The sequence below is a fragment of the Sarcophilus harrisii genome, chromosome 3 (assembly GCF_902635505.1).
Source record: "Sarcophilus harrisii chromosome 3, mSarHar1.11, whole genome shotgun sequence".
In the NCBI taxonomy this organism is placed as follows: domain Eukaryota; kingdom Metazoa; phylum Chordata; class Mammalia; order Dasyuromorphia; family Dasyuridae; genus Sarcophilus; species Sarcophilus harrisii.
This window is the reverse complement of record NC_045428.1, coordinates 542,746,462-542,771,824: the sequence shown is the minus strand read 5'-3', so window position 1 is coordinate 542,771,824 and position 25,363 is coordinate 542,746,462. Positions and strand designations below refer to the sequence as shown.

The window sequence follows — 25,363 nt, the reverse complement described above, 5'->3', positions numbered from 1 at the left end:
CAGTTCATTACTGCTCCATTGGAAATGATTTGGTTGATCTCATGGCTGAAGATGGCCAGGTCCATCAGAACTGGTCATCATATAGTATTGTTGTTGAAGTATATAATGATCTCCTGGTCCTGCTCATTTCACTCAGCATCAGTTCGTGTAAGTCTCTCCAGGCCTTTCTGAAATTATCCTGTTGGTCATTTCTTACAGAACAGTAATATTCCATAATTTTCACATACCACAATTTATTCAGCCATTTTCCAACTGATGGGCATCCACTCAGTTTCCAGTTTTTAGCTACTACAAAGAGGGCTGCCACAAACATTCATGCACATACAGGTTCCTTTCCCTTCTTTATGATCTCTTTGGGATATAAGCCCAGTAGTAACACTGCTGGATCAAAGGGTATGCACAGTTTGATAACTTTTTGAGCATAATTCCAAATTGCTCTCCAGAATGGTTGGATGTATTCACAGTTCCACCAACAATGTATTAGTGTCCCAAAGGGTTGTTTTAAGGAATAAATGAACAAACATGTAGAATTCTTTACAAACTTTAAAGGTGGAAGAAGGAGAAGGAAATAACAAGCATATTTTTAATGCCTCCTGTATGAAATGCTTTATAATTATTATTTCATTTGGTCCTCACAACCCTGTAAAATAAGTGCTATTATATCCCCATTTTACAAAGTAACTGAGACAGACAGTTGAAATGACTTACTCAGGGTCACACAACGAATTAAGTATCTGAGGTCTAATTTGAACTCAGGTTTTCCTGATTCCAGGCCCTCACTCTAATACGATGGTACCACCCAACTGCTTCACTATATTCATATTTGCACACATTGCTTTGATTTTTCTAGGTATTCATGTGGTCTTTGTAGAGAACTCATTTTTCCTTTTTAATGTCCTCTCCTATTGTTGTGAAGTTACTTGCTCCTTCTTTGGGGGAGGATCTTCAGATCTACAGGTTTTTTTGTGTGTTTTTGTTTTTTTTTGGGGGGTGAGGGAGTTGGTGTTAAGTAATTTGCCTAGGATTACACAGTTAAGATCTACAAATTTTGATACTGTTTGATATTTTTTGATCTTCCTGTCTCTCCACTTTTAGTTCTCAAATTAGAACCTTGTTCCAGGGCAGCACATGCCTATAAGCCCTTTTGGGTGGGGTGGTTGGCTCTATTTGGTTGATTGAGGTCACCTGGACTCCAGTGCTCTGGAGTTAGCTGTCCCAGTCCATCTACTCTCACCCCTCTGTTTTCCCAGTCTTTGAGATTCAGAGCAAGTCTTGAGGTCCCTTTGTATTGTCTCAGTAAGGAATGTTGGGGATCCCAGAACCGTTAAGTCTAAGATGTCCTGGTATGAGTGCTGCCGTTGCCTTCCATGGAGATTATGAGGTCTCTATCCTGGATCTTCTTGACCACACTGGATCTTTCTTGGGGGAGGGGATGTCCTTCATTCCTATTACCTGTAGACATACAGCCTTGTAGGCTACAGTGTCTCTGACCTGTTCCTGGTCCCACTATGTTGACAGCCTCCTTTCCTATTGCCCTTTGGTTTCTGGCTAACTCTTCAAACAATTATGAGATGGAAAAAGTCACTGTAGTTTCTCAGTGTATTTCTTGATTATTATTTGGGCTGGTGATAGCTTTAGAGTTTTGATGGAGAAGGTATGTGGGATCTGGGTCCTCTGCTTTCCATTGAAGTAGTCATCTTTGTCAAAGGTTCCAAAGTATTCAGTTTAATTTTTATTACTGTCATTATTTTTGGTATCCCCCCTGCTTATCAATGTGCCTGGCATATATTCTTATTGTTTGGTTGTTTTCAGTCTTATCTGATTCTTCACCCCATTTAGGGTTTTCTTGGCAAAGGTAGATGGATTTGCCATTTCTTTCTCTAGCTTATTTTACAGTTGAGGAAACTGAGGCAAATGGGGCTAAGTAACTGGCTTAGGGTCTCACAGTAAGTGTCCGAGATGAGATTTGAACTCAGGAAGATGAGTCTTTTGGACCCTAGGCTGGGCACTCTATCCACTGTATCACATAGCTGCCCATTAAATACATAGTTGACACTTGTTATTGATTGATTAGTTTACATTATTGTAATTGCTATGAATATTGTCTTTCTGATTTTGCTCACTTTACAGTAGTTCCTTTTACTTCTCCACATAAGTTTCTTACAACCCAGCATATTCCATTACATTCATGTTTCACAATTTGTTTAGCTATTCCCCAGGTGATGGTATTCATTATAATATATATGGTGTTCTATATATAGAACATATATAATATATATAGTTCTGTTCCCCTTGCTTTTATCGCATGATATATCTTTCCATATTTCTTTATATTCCTAATTTTTATTTTTATTTGACTCAGTAACATTCTTTTTTATCAATATAACTTCAACTGTTCTTCATCATAATTGTTACAACTTACATTTTATAGAGTAGTAATGTTTATCACGTACTTTATATATATTATCTCGGTTGAGATTCACAAAAAGCCTTATGAAATAAGTTAAGTGCTGGTTTTCAAACTGGGAAGGGATCAAATCAAAATGTGAAATCTTGGTTTATTAATTCTTAACTCCAGCATACTATGTAGCCATTGTACTGTACTTTCTCATTTAATTACTGGACATAATGTTTTTGTTGTTGTTGTTTTTCTCTTTTATTTTTTTATTAAACCTTTTTATTTTTCAAAACATATGCATGGATAATTCTTTAACATTAGCCCTTGCAAAACCGTGTGTTCCAATTTTCCCTCTCTTCCCCCATGCCTTCCCCTAGATGGCAAGTAGTCCAATATATGTTAAACATGGTAGAAAATATATGTTAAATCCAATATATACATACATATTTATACAATTATTGTGCTGCACAAAAAAATCAAATCAAACCAGCCAAAAAAAAAAAAAAAAAAAAAGAGAAGCAGCAGAATAAAATGTAAGCAAGCAACAACAAAAAGTGATATTGCTATGTTGTGAACTACATTCAGTTCCTACAGTCTTCTCTCTTCATCACTGAACAATTGGAACTGGTTTGAATCATCTCATTGTTGAAGAGAGCCATTGGACATATTGTTTTAAGTTTTTTCTTAGAAATTAAAGGGCTATGATTTTTTTGTGTACTGATAGATCACTTTTTCCACTTAGTAACTAAGTCACTTGTACAAAGTATATATGATTGAGCTACATTTCCCAAGAACTCATGAGACATAAACTAGCTACCTTCAGATAGAGCTGGTGTCTTTGTGTCATCCTCATCAATATCTTCATCCTTAATCATCTTCTCTTGTTCTCCTCCTCCTCCTCCTCCTTCTTCTCCTTCTCCTTCTTCTTCTTTTCCTCCAATTTCTCACCTTCCCCTCCTCCCTCCTCTCTTTTGGGCATAGTGTGGGTATTAATTTTGCTTGGCTATATATATTTATAATGGGTTTTGGTTTCTAACTTCAGTGAGTGGAAGAAGGAAAGAGAAAGGAAGATAATTCAAGACTCAAAATAAAATTGAATTAAAAGAATAATAACAGAATATATAGTTGATTTTTGCAAATTTTATTGTATTTCTCCAAACTGACCTTCAAAAAGGCATCATTTATTTAATTCAATCAACAGTGTCATAGAGTTCTTTTTTCTCAACAGCCCCATTAACATTAAATTTAATGGTTTTAATATTTTTATCAATTTGATGAATATTAATTTATTTCAAAGTTGTTTTAATGTCCGTTTTTCTGATTATAAGTTTTAATAGTTTTTCAAATGATTAGAATTCTTGTTGCCTCTTGAAAATTGTTCACATAATTTTGACAACTTGCTTTTTCATTGGGAATAGCCATTATTTTAATAAATTTCCATGGTTTCTTATTATATATTTCATATTTCAGACTTAAAGTAGCATTATTTATAGCCAAAATATATTTTCCCAATCTTTTCATTCTTTATTTGGGAGTTGTTTTTTTCTTGCAAAAATCTTTTTTATGTAATCAAGTCTATTTTTGTATATCTTTTTGAAAACAGTTACATTTAATTTTTTTTCAATTATCAAGCACTGTTTCCTCCCTCCTACCTCCCCACCAGTGAAAACATTTACAAAATAAAATAAAACCATTGTAACATTAAAGTCAGGCAAAACAAATTCTCACATCCAAAAATGTGTTTTGTATTAGACTATTACCTCTCATCGTGAGGAAGGAAGCATTTTTCATCATCAGTCCTCTGGAATTGATGTTGATCATTGTTTTGATCAGATTTCTTAAGCCTTTAAAAATTGTTCGTTTATTAAAAGTAGTAATGTTATGGTATTGTTCTCTGGGTTCTGCTGATTTCATTGTGGATTGGTTTATACAGGTCTTCCCGGTTTCTTTGAAACAATTTTCTCCATTTATTATAGCATAACAATATTCCATTCCATGCTATTCACATTGTATTTATTTAGCTATTCCCTAATTGATGAACACTTGTTTCCAGTTATTTCGCTATGACCACTGATCAACTGCAGAATGGCTTTTATTTTAAATTTGAATTAGTTCCTTACATTTCTTAGAAATGTGATCCTTGGCAGAGAAACTTTCTGCAAAGATTTTTATTTTTACAAGTAACTGTTTTCCTTCCATTCCTGGACAAATTGGATTTATATAAAACTTTTAAAAATTCATATAATTAAGATTACTTTGCCTTCTGTGATCTTCTTTATCCCTTGTTTGGTCATGAATTTTTTCTTTATCCATAGATCTTGAAAGGTAATTTCTTCTTTGTTCCTCTGATTTGTTTCATGATGTGATGTGTTGTATTTAAGTCATGTATCCATTTGAAGCTTACCATGGCATATGTTATTAGGTATTAATTGATCTAAACATTTTTTTCCCAAATCACTGTCTAGTTTTCCCACCAGTTTTTGTTAAATAGTGGATCCTTCCTCTACTAGTTGGAGTCTTTGGGCTTTTCAGATGCTAGGCTAGTAGTTTCATTTGCTTCTGTTTGTTATATACCTAAACTGTTCCACTGCTTAATCTCTTTTTTAACCAATGCCAAATTTTTGAATTTTTTTTTGAAGATTATTATTTTGTAGTATAATATAAGATCTGGTAGGCCTCTTTCCTTCTCAACTCCCCCCCTCCCCATTATTTCCCTTGAGATTCTTGGCTATTTTTCCTGATGAATTTTGTTATCTTTTCTAGTTTGATAAAAGCAATTCATCAGTAGTTTAAATAGGATGGCACTAAAGAAAATAAATTCAGGTAGTGATGTTAGTTTTAATATATTAAATCTAACAATCTAATGAATATTTTTCATATAATTTCTTCTATTTGATAAATTTTTTGTCTATTCTCTACAATTGAGAGAAATTTTATTACACTTTTAAATGACTTTTGATGCTTACTATTTGATCTAGTTGGATTTATTATATAACATATAAAGTATTGATCTAAATTGATTTTTCCCCATACTGGTAAGCAATTGTTTTATTCAACAAAAATGATTGAATTTACTTTCCCAATATTTTATAATTTTGGTTTTATATGCCAAAATTAATCTCATATACCTTTGGTTTTATTTCTGAAATCTCTGTTGTTTCATTCTTACCAGAGGTGTCATAGAAGATAGACTTTGAAGCCTCTGTTAAAAGGTAGGGGGAAGGAAAATATTTCAGATATAAGGAATAGCCCCAAGTCGGAAATGGAAATGCCTGGAATATAATCCTCATGAAAAAGTCCAGCAGGTAGCTAGGTTCTGGGGGGATTGTGCATTCCAGCACAATTTGTTATACTCTACTCAGTGGAGATAACAAGGAGGAACTGAAACTTTTTGAGTCACAAGTGTATTATCAGTTCTGGAAATATAAATCATGATTATTTTTGAGATCCTATTTGTTTGTCTTTTAGAGTCCTTTATGCCTGCTCCTTTGCTCTCTGAACTCTCTTCAATGTGGATATATTTTAGGAAGTTTGAAGACACTCTTGTTTCCCGTGAGAGTGTTCTCTTCTTTGGGTTAAACATCTCCACTATCTTCAGTGACTTTTGGATGGCATGACTTCCAGTTTCTTTTGATGAGGCTGTTGGGTTGTGGGTTCAAGGTCAAGTCAGGAATTATAGAACCAAAGTGGATTATTAGTGAAAAGTCAGGAATATTTAGTTAGGAATCTAATTTCTTGAGTGAAAAGAAATGAGAGGTAACTGTGGTTAACCTTGAACACTCTTTGGTTGACATAGTAAGCAACAGAATACTAAGCATGGTGGACTATAATCTGAATTCTCTTTGATAATTATTGCATTTTAAGACTTTTTTTTTCTTAAGGAGAATGGAGCTAAAGAGAATGGGCAGTAAAATAATATCTTCTTTGTTAGTTCTATATGTTATTTCAAATCAAAGTTTTTTTCACATTGATTTATTTTCATGCTAGGTTCTTTGTGGGAACATACAATGTGAATGGCCAGTCCCCCAAAGAATGCCTCCGGCCTTGGCTAAGCCAGGATATTCAGCCTCCAGATGTATATTGCATAGGGTAAGTATTTTTTTTTTTTTAAATCTCAGAAGCCCCTCTGATTCTTTACTTTGGATTCCAAGCCATATATCAGTAAGCTAAGACTTTGTAGCTAGTAGAGGGAATTTTAAAATGACTAGGTCATTAAAGATTTCTGTTTCTTTTCTGTTCTGTCATGTAACACTTTTCGTATTATTAAGCTTGAACCATGAGTGTTATTTTAATACTAATACTTCACATTTCCTTTAACCAACTGTCAGAATCATTGTTCTTAGAGAGTTTTCTTCCTTAGCTGTTGGATACTTTGCATGCCAAAACTAATACTATCATGAAGAATGTAGAATTAAGGGAAGCCATAGCAATCCACCAAATCTTTATTAAGCACCAGGCTAGGTATTGTGGGAGGAACTAGAATAGTGAGCTGATATGTTCTGGGGCTTCCATTCTGGGGGGGAAAGGGGGAGTGGAACTTATACCTCTGAAACAATTCTAGAACAGGCCTGGTGTTTTATTCTTTTCTAGAGACTGACTTCTTTCATCTCATTTCTGACAGGTTCCAAGAATTAGATCTGAGTAAAGAAGCCTTTTTCTTCAATGATACCCCAAAGGAGGATGAGTGGTTTAAAGCTGTAACTGAGGGTCTTCATCCTGATGCCAAATATGCAAAAGTAAGATGGGGTCTGGGCTAAAGAGTTTTAGCTTCTTAAAGCTTTATCTTGGTATCACAGAAAGGAAAAGTCATTGTCCCTGCTTTTTATATCTTTTAACTTGACTAAGTGACCAACAGATCTATTCCCTTTTGGATCTAGTCCAAAAGACCTGCACTTTTAGGATATTCACTTTAGCACTGAATGCAGGATGGATTGAAGGGGTAGTGGCTTGAGTTGAGGTAGGGAGACCAAAGAGAAAGCTTTGAGGTGATGAGAGCCTGTTCTAGGTTGGTGGCTACTCTAGTGGAGAGAAGTGCTCATGTATCAGAGATGCTGTGAAGGTAGAAATGATGAGTTTTGCTAACCTGTTGGATATGTGGAGTGAGTGTAAAAAAGAAGTCTAACATGATATCAATGTATACCTGGATAATTGGGAGTTCTACAACGCTCTTCAACAGTAATAGAATGTTTAGGAAGTAGGGAGATGTAGGGGGGAAGATAACAAGCTCTCATTTGGACATGTTGAATTTGGGATATCTATGAGATATTCAATTCAAGAATTGATGTCCAAAAGTCAGTTGATGACATTAGACTGGAGCTCAGGAGAGAGATTAGGGGTAGATTTATAGATCTGGGAATCATCTTCAGAGGTGATATTTGAACCCATGGAAACTGATGAGGTTACCAAGTATTGGCAGTATAGAGAAAGAATTAGACCCAGTATGGAGCTTTGAGGGTTGCCAAGAACCAACCTTTCCTCTTTCTTTTTTCTTAACTCTCTATAATCTGACTTCTGACTTTGTTAGTCCATTGAAATTGCTTTCTTCAAAGTGATCTCTTAATTACCAAATCCAATAGCTTCTTCTTAATCCTGAACTTTCTTGAACTGTGTAGCCTTTGACATTGTCTAACACCTTCTCATTGACACTTTTCTCTCTTGACTTTTATGACACCATTCTCTTCTGATTCTCCTTTGACCTGTTGGACTGCTCCTTCTCCTTACTGGATTTTCATCCTGTCATGCTGGATTAATCATGGGTATTCCCCTAGACTTTGTTGTGGGTCCTTTTTTCTTCAGTCTCATCAGCTCCATGACTTCAGTTATTCTATGCTGATAAGTCTCAAATCTACTTATCTAGTCTTAACTTCTTTCCTGACCTTCAGATTTCCAACTCCATTTGTCTCCTGGACATCTCAGATTGGTTGCCTATAGATCTTAAACTCTACATGTTCAAAACCGAGCCCATTTTCTTTCCTTCCCAAACCCTCTTAGTGACTGCCCTATTACTGTTGAGGACACCATTATCTTCATAGTTCCAAGCTTGATGCCTAGTTTTTATCCTCAGTGGTTCTGACATCCCATCTCTCACCTTCTCTATTCAGTCAGTTGCCAATTCCTGTAATTGCTTCCTCTCCAATATGCTTCCTTCTCTCCTCTGACACCCCTCTGCAAGTCCTCATCACCTCACACTGGGACTATAGCTTGCCTTTTAATTGGTCTTCCTCAGCCCCAAGTCTTTTCCCATTGCAATCCATGCACTCACTTGTCAAGTTGAACTTCTTTGTAAAAAAATTTTTGTAATAGCTTTTTATTTTTTTTCAAATACATGTGAAGATAGCTTTCAACATTCACCTTTGCAAAACCTTGTGTTCCAAATTTTTTCTTTTCTCTCCTCCCTCCCCCTTCCTCTAGATAGCAAGGGGCCCAATATAGGTTAAGCATATGCAATTCTTCTAAACATATTTCCATATTCATCAGACTGCAGAGAATAATCAGAAGAAGAGGGGAAAAAAAACACAAGAAAAAAATATGCAAACGAAGAAATAGGTGAAAATGCTATGCTTCAATCCACATTTAGTCTCTGTAGTTCTCTGTCTGCATGAAGCTGTCTCTTTCCATCACAAGTCTATTGGAATTAAATCACCTCATTGTTGAAAAGAGGCAAGTCCATTACAGATGATCATCACATAATCTTGTTGCTGTATATAATGTTCTGTTGGTTCTATTCACTCCACTTAGCATTAGTTCATGTAAGTCTTTCCAGGCTTTTCTGAAATCATCCTGCTCATCATTTCTTATGGAACAATAATATTTCATTATATTCATGTACCATAACTTGTTCAATTATTCCCCAACTGATGGGTATTCATTCAATTTCTAATTCCTTGCCTTTATAAAAATGGGCTGCTACAAACACTTTTGTACATGTGGGTTCTTTCCCCTTTCTTTCAAATTGATCTTCTTAAAGCACATGTTTAATAAATGTCACACACTTTTCCCTGTCAACTCCAATTCAATAAACTTTAGTGGTTCCCTGTTACTTCCAAGATCAAACACAAAATCCTCTGCTAGTGTTCAAAGCCCTTCGTACCTTGGCTCCCTCCTGTATTTCTAGTCTTTTTGCACTTTATGTTGTGACATTGGCTTTCTTTTTGTTCCTTATTCTATCTCCTGATTGGATATTTTCAATAACTATCTCTCACTCCTGGAATTCTATCCCACTGATTTATATCTCCTGTCGTTCTTTTCTTTCTCTCTCTTTTTTTTTTTTTTTTCAGGCAGTCAGGCTTTGGTGACTTGCCCAATGTCTGAGGTCAAATTTGAACTCAGGTCCTCCTAATTCCAGAGCTAGTGTTTTAAAGACTGCATCAACTAGCTGCCCCCTAGCTTCCTTCTAAATTTCAGCTAAAATCCCACCTTTTACAAGAAGCTTTCTTAAACTCCCTTGGTTCTAATGCTTTTCCTTCATTGATTATCTCCAATTAATCTTGTATATATTTTGTTTGTACATAGTTGTTTGCATATTGTTCTATCCATCCATGCCCCCCAGTATCCTGGGGCTCCTTGAGAGCAAAGACTGCTTTGTTCAGCACAGTGCCTGGCACATAGGAAGCACTTGATAAATGCTTGTTGAATGATTTACTAACCTGATCTGATGCTACGCCCATTGTACCACCACTAGCCTGTGAAGTAGATGGTCAGACTTGGGGGAGGTGGGGAATGGAGAGCCAGGAAGGAGAGCAGTGTCCCGAAAGCCTAGAGAGTATCTAGGAGGGGAATGTGACCAGTGGAGTCAAAAGCTATAGAAAGAGGTCAGGAAAGATGAATATTGAGAAAGCATCATATCTCTTTAGAGATTTTTGGTGACCTTGAAGAGAGCAATTTCATTTGAGGGATGGGGTCAGAAGCCAGATTAGGGAGGATTTAGAAATGGCATCTAAGTGGCACTTAGTGCACAGAGAGCCCAGCCAGGGATCAGCAAGACTTCTTCTAAATTCAAATCCAACCTCGGATAATAACTAGCTGTGTGACACTGCGCAAGTCACTTAATCCTGTTTGCTTCCATTTCATTATCTGTAAAATGAGCTGAAAAAGGAAACAACAAATCGCTCAAATATGTTTGCCAAGAAAATCCCAAATGGGGTCACGAAGAGTCGAACATGACTGAAAATGACTGAACAACAAAGAATTGAGACGAGCGGTAGTGGAGGCAGCAATTGTAGACTGCTTTTCCCAAATATTTAGCTAAGAAAAAGATTAAAGATATAGGATGAAAGCTAAAAATTATAGAAGATCATGGTGAATATATGTGTGTTTGTAGGCAGCAGAGAAAACATTGGTAAAAGTAGGGGAAGATGAATAATAACAATGATATCTGGTATTTATGTAGCACTTTAAGGTTTGCAAAGAGCTTTATAGTTATCTCATTTTATTTTATCATAGGTACTATTGTAAACTTCATTTTACATATGAGAAAATTGAGACAGGCAGAACTTAATTATTTGTACAGGATCACTCAGCTTTTAAGTGTCTAAGGCTGGATTTGAACAGAATTTCTTGACTATAGATGCAACACATTTTCCATGGCATCACTAGCTGCCTGGAATGAGAGTAGAGAGATAGTAAGTCGTCTGGACCACTCCAGTCTTCTGGGGTGGGTGGAATGTAGTTAAAAGGACGTGCCTTGCTAAGGAGAAGGGCCACATCATGAGAGAAAGGGTGATAGAAAAGAGAGTGGGAGAAGACTTCTGAGGTCTATGAGATGAAAAGAAGAGGGAGCTGTTAGCAAATGATTTTAATTTTCCTGCAAAATATGAACCAAATTCTTCGACTAACAGTGGGGAATTGAGGTGTTCTGGGAGATTTGAAGAAAGATGAAAAGGTTTGGTATATCTATAGTAGTGAGAGGGAGAATATTTAGTAATGCATGTAAGAGACTGCCATGGCCAAAATTCATTCCCTGGTAACTCATCTTGCCGTGCCAACCCTCTCCAGGGCCAGTGGTCCTTGGATGTAGACCAATCAGGCACTGGTCCCATTTGTGATTGAAGCCTTTCCAGTTGGGTGGGACTGCCAGAATTTTGGCTCATTCAGAATAGCATCAAGATCTCCTTGTCACTTCTATGCCATCACAGGTCTTAGGAGCATCATCGCCATAGCAGAGATTTTTCTTTCTTTTTTTTTTTAAATTAAAGCTTTTTATTTTTCAAAACAGTGGAAATTCTTCAACATTAGCCCTTGCAAATCCCTGTGTTCCAATGTCCCCCTTCTTCCCCCACGCTCTCCCTTAGATGGCAAGTAGTCCAATATATGTTAAATGGAATGTATGCATACATATTTATACAATTATTGTGCTGCACAAGAAAAACCAAATCAAACCAGTAAAAAAAAAAAAAGCAAAATAAAATGCAAGCAAACAACAACAAAAAGAGTGAAAATGCATAGCAGAGATTCTAATGAAGAAAAACTTCACAATTTCAGATAAAGCTTGTCCGATTAGTTGGGATCATGCTGCTCCTTTATGTCAAGCAAGAGCATGCAATGCATATCTCAGAAGTTGAAGCTGAAACAGTGGGGACAGGAATCATGGGCAGGATGGTAAGTGACTCCATGCTACAGGTGGGTATGGTCCTGGCCCTTTCCTTGGGTAGTGGTTCACAGAGGTCTTACTTCAAGTCAAAGTGTTTTCCTAAAGTGGCTCCCAGTGCTAATTGTATAGGTCTTAAAACAGAATGAATTGTGCTCTTCAGGAAGGTAAGAGGTACCATGATTCACTGCAGTGTTTTGATGACTGTGTATCCCTCAGTTCCCCAAATCTTCTGAATATTCAATCCCTTTCATGATAATATAAATTTTGATCTACCTTTATCTTTTCCCCAACTTCAGCTGATTGTTGCTTTTTAGCCCATCAAGTGAGTTTTGAACACTGCCTTGAAGAAACTAGAACAAACAAATGGGGAAAAGGAAGCTTGTTTATTGAAGGAGTTGGACTTCTACTGACTTTTAAGATTGAACCTGTTGTGATCTTAGTGTTCAAAACTTCCTTCACAGCTGTAGATCAGCAGCTATCTTATAGTGTAGGAGGATTCTCAGGAGCACAGTGAGGGTGCCATGTTATATCATGCAGCCAGTGATTATCAGGGGCTAAACTGGAACTTCTAAGTCTTACTTCTAAGGCTGTCTCTCTATCGGTTATTCCACATTTTCTCAAATGCAAACATGTCATTTTTTCCCCTGAGGCAATTGGAGCTAAGTGACTTGCCCAGGATCACACGGCTAGGGCGTGTTAAGTATCTGAGTTCATAGTTGAGTTCAAATCTGGCCTCAGACACTTAGCATTTACTAGCTATGAGACTCTGGGCAAGTCACTTATCTTTAATAGCCTTAAAAAAATAACTTCTACTTCGCTAAAACCATTGCACATGTATAACCTATGTCAGATTACTTTTTGACTTGGGGAGGGAAAAAATTTATAACTCAGAATCTTATAAAAATGAATGTTGAAAATTATCTTTACATGTAATTGGGGAAAATAAGATATTATTAACTGGGGGGAAAACAACATTGAGTTGCAGAATTAGAAAGGGCATAATTTAAATCTATCTAAATTGAAGCATGAATCCTGTCCAAAAGATGCCTCATAATTGGTCATTAAGCTTCTGCCTATACACCTTCAGTGACAGGGAACTCTCATTACCATCTGAGACAGTTAAATCCATTTTTATTATTAAAGCCTTTTCTTTTTTTTATTATTATAACTTTTTATTGACAGAACATATGGATGGGTAACTTTTTGCAACATTATCCCTTGTACTCACTTCTATTCCGACTTTTCCCTCCCCTCCTTCCACCTCCTCCCCTAAATGACAGGCAGTCTTATATATGTTAAATATGTTACAGTATATCCTAGATACAATATATGTGTGCAGAACCGAATAGTTCTCTTATTGCACAGGAAGAATTGCATTCAGAAGGTAAAAATACCTGGGAAGAAAAACAAAATATGCGAATAGTTCACATTCATTTCCCAGTGTTCCTTTTCTAGGTGTAGCTGCTTCTTCCATCATTGATCAGTTGGAACTGAATTAGATCTCTGTTTTGTCGAAGAAATGCACTTCCATCAGAATACATCCTCATATAGTATTGTTATTGAAGTATATAATGATCTCCTGGTTCTGCTCATTTCACTCAGCATCAGTTCGTGCAAGTCTCTCCAAGTCTCTCTGTATTCATTTCTTACAGAACAATAATATCCCATAACATTCATATACCACAATTTACCCAACCATTCTCCAATTGATGGGCATCCACTTAATTTCCAGTTTCTCACCACTACAAAAAGAACTCCCACAAACATTTTTGCACATGTGGGTCGCTTTCCCTCCTTTAATATCTCTTTGGGGTATAAGCCCAGTAGTAACACTGCTGGATCAAAGGATATGCAGTTTGATAACTTTGGGAGCATAATTCCAGATTGCTCTCCAGAATGGTTGGATCCATTCACAACTCCACCAACAATGGATCAGTGTTCCAGTTTTCTCACATCCCCTCCAACATTTATCATTATTTGTTCCTATCATCTTAGCCAAGCTGACAGGTGTGTAGTGGTATCTCAGAGTTGTCTTAATTTGCATTTCTCTGATCAAAAGCCTTTTCTTTTCAAAACATATGCACAGATAATTTTCAACATTCATCCTTGCAAAACCTTGTGTTCCAAACTTTTTTTCCTCCCTTCCTACCCTCTCTTCTAGATGGCAAGTAATCTGATATATGTTAAACATGTGCATATTTCTTTTATGATTCTTCCATATTTCCTCTATAATTATCATGCTAGACAAGAAAAATCACATCAAAAAGGAAAAAAATGAAAAAGAAAGCAAAATGCCAACAAACAACAACAAAAAGAGTGAAAATACATTGTTGTGATTCACACTCAGTCCCCACAGTCCTCTTTCTGGGTGTGAATGGCCTCTTCATCACAAATCCATTGGAACTAGCCTAAATCACCTCATTGTTGAAAAGAGCCATGTCCATCAGAATTGATCAAGTTGAATCCATTTTTGAACAGCTCTAATTGTTGAGAATTTTTTCCTTTTCTTCAACTCTGCCTTCCTGTAATTTCTCCCTAGTTGTTGTTGTTGTTGTTGTTGTTGTTGTTGTTGTTGTTGTTGTTCTGCCATGTGGAACCAGGCAGAATAGTTTGACAAGACTGGTCATGTCTTTTCTTCAATCTTGTTGTTCAGTAATTTCAGTCACATCTGATTCTTCATGACTCCATTTGGGAATTTTCTTGGCAGAAATACTGGAATAGTTTGCCATTTTTTTCTCCAACTCATTTTCCTGAGGAAACTGGGCCAAACAGGGTTAAGTGACTTGCTTAGGGTCACACAAATAGGAAGGATCTGAAGTCAGATTTGAAATCAGACCTTTTTAACTCAAAGCCCCACACTTTATTTACCCACTACACCATCTAGCTGCCTTCTTTCAAACTAAATCTTCCTAGGTTTTTCCACGAAATGAACCATATTTCTTAATCTGTTCATCACCCTCTTCTGGACCTACTTATCAATATTATTTTTACTTTTAAATATTCATTCTAAAGAGCCATGTTCAGAATATTCCTGATATGGTATAGCCAAAGCAGCATTAATTAGGCTTTTTACATACCACTTAGATCCTATACTTCCACTTCTGTAGCCTAATGTTACTTTCTTATCTGGCACAACATTCTGCTAATTCGTGTTGAGTTTCCAGACCACTTAAAGCCCTCAGGTTTTTTTGAATTAAAAGTGAAGCTTTTTATTTATCCCCAGTGAGATTTATTTGTAATCGGTCAATCAGCAAGCATTTAATAAGCACCTAATATTTCTAGGTGCTGTGCTATGTACTAGAGATACAAAACCAAAATCAAAATAGCTCTTCTCTTTAAGGAGCTTCCACTCTTACAGGAGTGACAATGTGTGCATTATCTATACACAAAGCAGAAACAAATTAATTTGGTTGGCAAGGCATCAGAGGCTTAGAAAATTAGGAAAAGTCTTCTGAAGAAGGTAGTACTTGAGCTGAGACTTAAAGGAAATGAGGAATTCCAAAAATAGGGAGAGCATTCTATGCTAGCATTCTGGGGTGCAGGAAATTTTTTTATTAAAGCTTTTTATTTTCAAAACATAAGCATGAATAATTTTTCAACATTAACCCTTCTAAAACCTTGTATTCCAATTCCCCCCTTCCCTCACCTCCTCCTCTTGATGGCAAATAATCCAATGTATGTTAAACATGGTAGAAATATATGTTAAATCCAATATATGCACACATATTTATACAATTATCTTGCTGGGGTGCAGGAATTTTTTAACTTTTTGTTTTTTATGGACCTGTTGGCAGTTTGGTAAAACTTTGACTTCTTTCTCAGAATCATGTTTTTAAATGCACAAAATATGTGGGATTTTGAAAAAAATAATAAATTCAAATCTAGTTATCAAATGGTAATTTCAGTTTTCACTCATGAATGCCTGGTGTTGTCACTTAATCCTGTTTGCCTCAGTTTCCTCATCTGTAAAAGGAGCTTGAGAAAGAAATGGCAAACCACTCCAGTATCTTTGCCAAGAAAACTCCAAATGGGGCACAGAGTCAGACATGATTAAAGCAAGTAAACAACAACTTGTAATGGAATTATTTTGATGATAATATCCATGAAAACTTTTGGAAAAGTTTCTCACAAACTCAGTTATGATTTAGATAATATTTTTTGTCTCCTTTTTAGGGTAATAAAGGAGGAGTGGCAATCCGATTCAGATTTCACAATACAAGCATCTGCATTGTGAATTCCCATCTGGCAGCTCACACTGAGGAGTATGAGAGGAGGAACCAAGACTACAAAGACATTTGTTCCCGAATGCAGTTCTGTCAGGTCGATCCAAATCTCCCACCTCTCACCATTAGCAAGCATGAGTGAGTGGCTAATTTTTCCCCACTTACTATACGACTGATGTCCATATTCAATGCTAGGCTATTGAAATTGGGGAGGGTAGTGGGGTGCTTCTTCCTAGAGGGGCATAATCGACTTCCACAATTCATGTAGGAAACCTCTGTTGGGAATCATCGATCCTGGACTTATTTCCTCTCATTATCTAGCCAGCTTTGGGCATCTATAATTCTTTATAATTTGATAAGTCCTTAGGAAATAAAGAGATATCAAAACATTCCCTGAGAGAGTTAATCAGCTACCCAAAGCAAGTCATATGGTAGATCCTGAACCCAGATTTAAAAGCATTTGTTATTTTGAATTATCTGTGTCATTCTTCCTCCTCCCTCCTCCCATTAGTATTGATCAATGAGAGAGTATTTTCTTCTGTTCTGTTTATCTTTTTGTTCACAGCTTCAGCTGCTTAGATCATTCTAGTTTAAAAACTTCCTTATGATTCTTAGCCTTTCCTTCCAGCTCACTTTCTTTTTTTGAAACTCTAGTGTATTATCTTTTTAAAATACTTTTTTATTAAATGACAAAATTCCATTAAAATTATAAACTTTTGGCAGATGTGTAAAGCCCATGCTACTAGATCTTGGCAAGTAACAGGCTTCTGCAAACAATCCACCAGAGGGCATGCAGAGCCCCGAACCTGCTCCTGTCGGCTCTCTGCCTGTGTATGTGTTTGAATTGGAACTTGGGCTTCCATAAACTGATAGGCTGGCTTTCGTTCTTTAGGGAACCTGGCCAGGAGTGTGTCTTACCAGCCGTGCTCTTCCTTCCTGTCGAAAAGGCAGAGTCCCAGATTCGAAGATGCAGCTTGAGTGTCAGTTTGGCTGCTTTTTACTTTGTGGATGCTTTGATCTGATTTGTGGTGTATTTGTATGTGTGTGTGTAGCTGCTGTGCTAAATTGCTTAGTGATGTGCTAGTTGGCTTCTTATAGAGCAGACATGGTGTTTACAGGGTGTGTGGGATCATCTGGGGTTTTCCATCTTCTTCATACCCAAATGATATTTGTCATTAAACACAAACACTCACCGCAGAGGAGTTTAAACAGTGCCAAATGAGCAATGGTTGTGTTTTCTGGGAGCTGAGCCCTGGAAACCAAGCGTTTCAGTGCCTTTGGTGAACCAAAGTATGTGGGGGTAAAGGGATGCTGCTGTTTGGAATCCCCTGGAGATCTGCACAAGCCCATATTTAAAGGATTTTTTAAAGGATCGTGAGATATATCTTATTCCTCAGACTTGTCATGCTGGTTTCCAGTTTGATAAGAGTTGGGTATATAACTTCCCCTGTGGGGAGGAGGAGGAGGGTAAGGAGAAGGAAGAAGAGGAAAAGGATGCTCTTTTACTCTGAACTCAGATGTCTGAGAAAGAGGTATAGATATATAGCAAAGACATCTTATGGCTATCTGAATCGCTTTCCCAACCAGCTTCCTGGAGTCTCACTTGTCTTTTCTAAGGAGAGCCCTGGTTGGGACAGAACTCTGCCTAAAAACCTTGTCACCCTTGTCCTCTGTCCTCACAGTGTGATCCTGTGGCTGGGGGACCTCAACTACAGAATAGAAGAGCTGGATGTGGAAAGAGTGAAAAAACTCATCGAGGAGAAGGCATTTCAAACCCTGTTCACATACGATCAGGTACAGAGAGCCACTAAGAGCCTGGGCAGGTAGCCACTTGCCTACCTCCTGCCATAATATGAGCAGTGATGCCCTTGGAAGTATTGGGTCTCTGATGTTGAGACTCACAAATCTAGCACATGAGAAACCTTCCCCCATCTAATCAACTCTCCTTTGTCAAGCATTTTCCTTAATATTCAGCCAATATTTCTCTTTTCTGGTCTTCCCTAAATTATTGGAGTTTTCTTTGCTTCTTCTCTCATTGCTTCATTGGAAAATGAGATTTTCTTAGGAAGAATGGTTCTCATTGTTTTCAGACTGATTTCTTGAGCAACATGTTTCTTCACTTTCTCTTCTTTATGTTATATAGTATCATTCTTTTCTAAGAACTGTCATTGAAAAAAAGACTTTCTTTACTTCCTCCATGATTCTCTAATGTCAGTTTACATCCTCTTTTAACTTAAATATTCTTTGCTCAAGCATCAGTCTTTTGTGTATCTTTTTGCTTTTCTGAGACACATACATTTGAATGTTTTTATGAATCAGTTACATGGTCACCATGTTCTGTTTTAAAGGGGAAAAAAGATTCCTTTCTTTCCTATTAGTCTCAATACCTTTGGTATCCCTTTTTATTTCCAGAACTTTATCATTCTCATGAGTTCAAATCTTTCTATTCCCATTTTGCAACACGAAGAAACCTACTTAGAATAAAACAATCAATTCTGATGTTTTAATCATTAGTCATTTTCAACAGGCCCATTTTGCTTCTAATATTCTTCATTATGTGTATTTCTCCAATCCTTGTTTTTAACATGAAGCATTCTGTTCTCTTGCTGCCCATATCTTTGTTTCTTAACAGTTTATTTTGATGCATTAAAGTCTTAATTTCATGTTTTTGTCTCATCTTTATTCATTAGCCTATTTTAGTGGTCTTTCCAGAAGCTATAACATACATCTCGTGCCTTGTGCTATTCTTTGTAAATGGTTTCTAAGATACTCAGGAAGCATCTTGGCTTATTAGCTCTGTCTTGTTCCTCCTCAGGCCATTTTGGGAAATGAAAATTCAGCTGACCTTACAAGTTATTTTATCTAGGACCCAGTCCCAGCTGCAAGAATTGAGTCTTTCTGTAGTATTCCCAAAAGTGTCAGCTGTGGGATTCCAGAGACTAATCCAAGAATGCCTCATGTCTTCACTTTTTGCTGAAAGTAGTTGTCAAGAGACCTGATATTCATGGTTGCTGCAGGTCAAACCAAGCTGACTAGATGCCATGAGGAGGAGTTAAGCAGTATAATTGCTTATGCTTCAATCAGTCTCCCTTGGACTTAGCAATTTACTTCTTTTGTAGAAGATCCTTAAAAAGGTGGAATAAGCTTTCTAGTGGCTCCATACTCTGCAAATTTTCTGTCTGGGAATCTTGTTTTCTTAACTGTGTTGATAAAAGAATAGCCAACCAGCTCCTGTTCTCAGAGATTGATGTTGATCACAAATTATATAATGGTCTGATTCCCACCCTTGGCTATCCATTCTCCTTTAATAGGAAATTTAATCTGTTAATATTAGGGTTTGCTTTCCTCCCTTCCAACAGCTAAACATTCAAGTAGCTGCAAAAGCTGTCTTCCAAGGCTTCACAGAGGGAGAGTTATCTTTCCAGCCTACCTACAAGTATGACACTGGCTCTGATGATTGGGATACCAGGTAGGTTGCAGGTGATTGAACAGGTGTGAAAGTCCAGAAATCTGGGAGGCATAAAGACCCTAGTCCTCCTTATCCTTCTTAACTGAGTCCCAGTTGTATTACTTGTCTTAGGACCTGTTTTCTTTTCCTTGGTTCTCTGTCTTCTGGAAGTATACTGGGACTCCCCTTTAGACTACATACATAAACAGTACAGATTGCAAAATGCTTTTAGGACAATATTTCAAAGTTGTTGATCACACCTGGATAAGAAATCCTTATTTGTTTTTTATCAGTTCTAAAGCAATGACTTGCACTGAGTCCTTTTCTCCCCCTTACCAGTGGCCTAACCACATTCTTTGAGGAAATTGTATGAACAGTTCAGACAGAAGTTCTTATTTTCTCTTTTAATAGAATTAAGGCCATGACTAAACAAGGTCTAGGGATCCTTCCTTGTTCTATTTAAGAGCTATACCCTTTCCCCCTATGCCTTGATCAGATGGGAGTAATGATCAGCCTAAGAAAGAAAGATGACTTAGATTTCTTCAGTTAATGGGACTATCTCTTAAATTCACCTTTGACCACCTGGGAAGGAGAATCCTTGAAAGGAGTGGTGAAAGGATTGGATGGCTTTACAAAAATGATTCTCAATGGTGTGCCAAAAGCTAAATGATTAATTATTGTTCTGTCTGATGAAACAAAATGTCAACTGGAGTTTCACCTGAGCTCTTTAAACCCTTCGGTCTTACTGTGGAATTTTGCCCATTGTATAGAAAAGCTATAAAGAGTAGCTCCAAAATGGCTTGAGAGAAAAAGATTTTTTAAAATCAGAGGAAAATTCAGCCCACCTTTGGTCTTCTCTCTAAGCAGAAATGTTTAGAATTAGTTTAACCTAATAAAAATTGCTGCTAGTAGGCTTATGCCTAATTGTAGAGTGCAGAATTTTTTACCACGGTTCTTGGCTTGATTTCAGTAATTTACCTTTTAATTTCTGGTAGCTCCCAATATTGAATTTGCCTTCTATTTGTTTTAGCATTTCTCTGGGATATCTATGGGATATCTCTGGGATTTCTATAGGATTTCTATGGGATAGTGGTTCGAGGACTCTTGAAGGGAAGGAGATATCAGACTGTTTTAGGAAGTTTGTGAAGACAAAACTATTTTCAAAATACGAAGACATTATCAATAAACATTAACATAAGCAAAAGCTAGTTAGGGAAGGTCTTTAATAATTTTTAAGAATGAAAAGCATCTTGAAACCAAAAAATTTGAGACTTGCTATTCCAGAATGATAGGCTATATTTTGGTCATCAGCTGGAACTTATATAGTGCCCCCTAAGAATCATGGGGACTGTCTTTTATTCCTTCAGAAATAGCTGCTTAATTTGAATTCTTTTCCTAATATCAGTTAAATTTATAGTGGATCAAAAGGTTTTTCATGGTTTGGGTGTTTTGCAGACTATATGCTTAAACTAAGAACATAAACTGTTCTTTCTTCTCTATGGGCAAATCACTGCAGTTCAAATCAACATAAACCAAATCACTGTCAGTAGAAGCAATCTGTATTATTACTTCTAAATTGTTATTAAGGCATCACTCAAGAGATGATCTACAAGACTGCATTAATAAGCTGGGCTCTTCTTTATTCAGGAAGTAGATTAGACCATGGGATAAGCTCTCAGGGCTCTGTCCCTGAAACAGAATTCAGTGCATTTCTTTTCATTGCAGTGAAAAGTGCCGAGCTCCTGCCTGGTGTGACCGGATCCTGTGGAAGGGAAAGAACATTACTCAGCTGAGTTACCAAAACCATATGGCTCTAAAGACAAGTGACCACAAGCCAGTTAGTGCAGTGTTTGACATTGGGGTATGTGACAAATTATTTTTTAGCTTTTTTTTTTTTTTTCTGTCTTTCAGGTTTAATTAATTTCTAGTCACCTTGCTTCCATCTCTTTCAATCAAAGCCCTCAGGAAATATCTGCTCACAGCCTGTCAGGAGCAAAAGCTCCATGACACCAATCACCCTTTTATGCTAGACCTGCATCTTGGCAGAGCTGTCAGCCAAACCTTTGCTGTTATCTCAGTTCTTGCCAAGAGGGAAATGGTTCACAACCACAAGCATTGCCTCGAGGGAAACCTAGTAATTATATTTCTTGTTGGAATCTTTGCTAGTGAATTGACAATGTCCAGGTCTTCATTTTTTTTAAGAGAAAATCACTGTTTTTATCCTCTGTTGCATATAAATTTGCCTGATTCCCATGCTGTAATCCTCTCTGTACTGAATTAGGAGAAACCTATTCCTGGCAGAATACTGAACTTCTGGCTTTGTTCTTCCAGGTAAGAGTAGTAAATGAAGAGTTATACCGGAAGACCCTGGAAGAGATTGTTCGGTCACTGGATAAAATGGAGAATGCCAACATCCCATCAGTGACTCTGTCCAAACGAGAGGTAAAAGGGAGATGATCATAATTCTGGCAGCCGACTCCTCCAACAATGCAATTTTGATTCTCTTAGCTTGTTAGGGCAAAGAATTTTAGGATAGTTCAGTGCTATGGCCTCAGTCCACTAGGCTCCAGCACAGCCTTGTGAAGCAGTTGGAATCATTTGCCATATGAAATGGGGTTGTTGTTGATGACTTGGCAGAGCTAAAACAAGAGTTTAGACTGTAGTCAGCATTTCATCTTCTACAGACACTAGTCTACATAATTCCAATTTATTCTCAGTTTCCTAGAATGCAATAGTTGATAGCTCATTTTGTAGCAGATTTGTAGCAGACAGGAAAAAGCACTCATATATATATATTTTTTTTAATCATGGAATTAATGGTATTAAGAAGGGAAGCAAAAGAAGATAACATGGGAAGAGATGAAGGAGAATCTTGTTGAGATCAACACTTTGTTATATATCATCCACAAAATGGACCATTTAAATTGATAAAAGAATAGCAAAAGAAACTTATATGATTCTCTGGCTTTCCCAATCAAAATTCAGAATAGCTTGCTTTTTAAAATTTTTTATAGTATTTTAGTTTTCCAAATACATGCAAATATAGTTTTTAACATTGACCTTTGCAAAACCTTGTGTTCTAAATTTTTTTCCCTCTCCTCTCTTCCTCCTTAAAACAGCAAGCACTCTGATAGAAGTTAAACATGGGCCATTTTTCTAAACATATTTTCATAAAATAGCTTGTTTTTAAGTTTGTTGTGGAGAAGATCTGTTCAATGAACTGGACTGACTTTCCCTCTGTCATCTTGTCTCCTTCTCCTGCAATCACTCTATATGATGAAAGCCAGATTAATATGATATCTTTCCTTCTTGTTAGAATAACTTTTCTGTAGGCACAGATCTGATGTTAGCTGGGTACAGAAGGGTTAAACTTTAATGTCACTTTTCTCCCATCTTGGGTTTAACTCAGAAATCCAGAGGCTATTGCTACTAGCAAAAGATTAATAGAACCAGGATATTGGCCCATAGAAGATGGTCTCTTGTTTTTTTTTTTTGTTTTTTTTTTTTTTTTTTTTCCAAAAACATGAGAATTATGGCTTTGGGGTTGATTTGTCAGGGTAGCCAAGGAAAAAATGCTGGTGCTCACTGATCCCTGCTCTTCTCCTAGTTCTGCTTCCAGAATGTGAAGTACATGCAGTTGCAGGTTGAGTCTTTCATGATTTATAATGGGCAAGTGCCCTGCCAGTTTGAATTCATCAACAAACCTGATGAAAATTCCTACTGTAAGCAGTGGCTGAATGCCAATCCCAGCAAAGGATTCCTTCTACCTGGTAAGTCTTTTTCCTTACCTGGCAGTGCAAATGAAGAAAAATAATTGTTTCCAAGAGTAGTAGGAGAAATATAGTTTTAGAGACATATCATCCTAGTCTCACATTTAGTAGTGCTTCAGTTTAGGGCATTAATTGAGTGGATTCTCAGAACAACGTCAGATTAGGAAGGGTAAATATCTCTATTTTATAGATGAAGAAATTCATTGAGAGAAGTCAGTGACAGGTTCTATATTACAGAGCTGGTATGAGGCTCCCGCCTAAGCCTTTCCCCCCAAGATGTGGTGGTTTGTCCTTGTGGATGCTGTAGTATGGTTTGTGTCATTCCATGAGGGTGTCATATACATGTGATACAGCAGTCACAGAAGGGAGGCAAGCCGAGGAGAGCTGGGAAGTACCATATACATGTGATAAAGCAGTTACCTGGAGGAGGCATGCAGAGGATAGTTGAGGATAGTTGGTGGAACTGCCACTGATGAGAAATGTCTTCAGTGGTTTGCTAAAATCAAATCTTAATTATCTACAGTCCTATGCAGCAAAATAGTGATCAAATGAGATGAATTATCTATAAATCTTTATATGTGGCTGTAGGATGCATAATATTATTTTTCTTCCCTGGATGTTATTTTTATATCGTATTTATGGAGCTGTATGACAGAGAAATATTGTCCATGGATGAACATTTTCCATGTTTAATTCAGATTATTGCAAGGTGGTTATCCTTACTACTATCTTGGTATTGACCCCATTCTACCCAGAAAAGAGCCTGATCCACACATTTACATTGTATTTATAATCTATGCCAAAGCTTCTTAAACTATTGGTTGTACATATATAGGACTGCTTGCTATCTAAGGGAGGGGGTGGAGGGAGAGAGGGGAAAAATCGGAACAGAAGTGAGAAGAGAAGAGATAATGTTGTAAAAAATTACCCTGGCATGGGTTCTGTCAATAAAAAGTTATTATAATAATAATTAAAAAAAACTATTGGTTGTAACCCCACATGGGGTTGTATAATTGAATACAGGGAAGATTGGTGGAGTGTGACATGATAGTATGATTTATTGTCAGTAAATTTTTTATTTCTATACCTATTTTATATACTTATAAGCACAGGATTGCATAAAATTTCCCAGGCAAAAAGGGGTCCTGAATGGAAAAAGTTTAAGAAGCCCTGATCTATACTATATCAATTAGTACTTGCTACCTAAAGTGTCGAATTATTTGATGTGTCACAATACAAGTGCCTTCTCAACTGGATTGTAAGACCTTCCCAAGCAAGAATCGTCTTCCCTAGAAAGCATGCTTCCTACTATGTTGATTTCTTTCATACATTGTCTTTTGATCCCCATTGCCTTATATCATCTTTTCTTTGTAGATTCTGCCATTGAGATTGAATTGGAACTGTTTGTTAATAAAACCACTGCTACAAAGCTCAATTCAGGGGAGGACCAAATTGAAGATATTCTGGTTTTGCACTTGGACAGGGGGAAGGATTACTTTTTATCTGTGTCTGGGAACTATCTGCCTAGCTGTTTTGGTTCTCCCCTCCATACTCTATGTTACATGCGAGAGCCCATCCAGGACTTGACCCCTGAAACCATTCAAGAACTGGTAAGTTAACATTGAGAGTGAGGGGCCCTTCTCACAAATGAAATAATCAGTGGCAAAATCACTACATTTCCAAGGTTAGAAGGGACTTCAGAGAAGGCATTGAGTGCATCTTAGAAAGAGGGCTACCCACTACTCCCATATGGTTTCCAGCTTCTTCCTGAAGACCTGAGGTCTTTACTATCATTTCAGGAATGTTATTCCATTGTTAGCTCCAATCATTAGTTTTTATTTTGAATCAAAATTTTCTCTTTGTGACTTAGGAACTAAATATTCTTGTCCTTGCATCTAGAGGGAACTTGCTAAATCTATGGGAACATTTTATTTC

General features: G+C 37.0%; 1 protein-coding gene across 4 annotated transcripts in view; it reads left to right on the top strand.

The window, feature by feature from the left end:
• INPP5B (inositol polyphosphate-5-phosphatase B) overlaps positions 1 to 25,363 on the top strand; it is an 80,714-nt gene that overhangs the window by 44,276 nt on the left and 11,075 nt on the right. For all 4 annotated transcript variants that reach the window (XM_012545944.3, XM_023500189.2, XM_023500190.2 and 1 more), the window contains 10 exons: positions 6,386 to 6,487; positions 7,020 to 7,134; positions 11,879 to 11,995; positions 16,161 to 16,348; positions 17,893 to 18,004; positions 19,570 to 19,679; positions 21,384 to 21,519; positions 21,990 to 22,100; positions 23,266 to 23,428; positions 24,803 to 25,038. In XM_012545944.3, the coding sequence (XP_012401398.2) occupies positions 6,386 to 6,487; positions 7,020 to 7,134; positions 11,879 to 11,995; positions 16,161 to 16,348; positions 17,893 to 18,004; positions 19,570 to 19,679; positions 21,384 to 21,519; positions 21,990 to 22,100; positions 23,266 to 23,428; positions 24,803 to 25,038 (1,390 nt within the window). The remainder of the gene's footprint in view (positions 1 to 6,385; positions 6,488 to 7,019; positions 7,135 to 11,878; positions 11,996 to 16,160; positions 16,349 to 17,892; positions 18,005 to 19,569; positions 19,680 to 21,383; positions 21,520 to 21,989; positions 22,101 to 23,265; positions 23,429 to 24,802; positions 25,039 to 25,363) is intronic.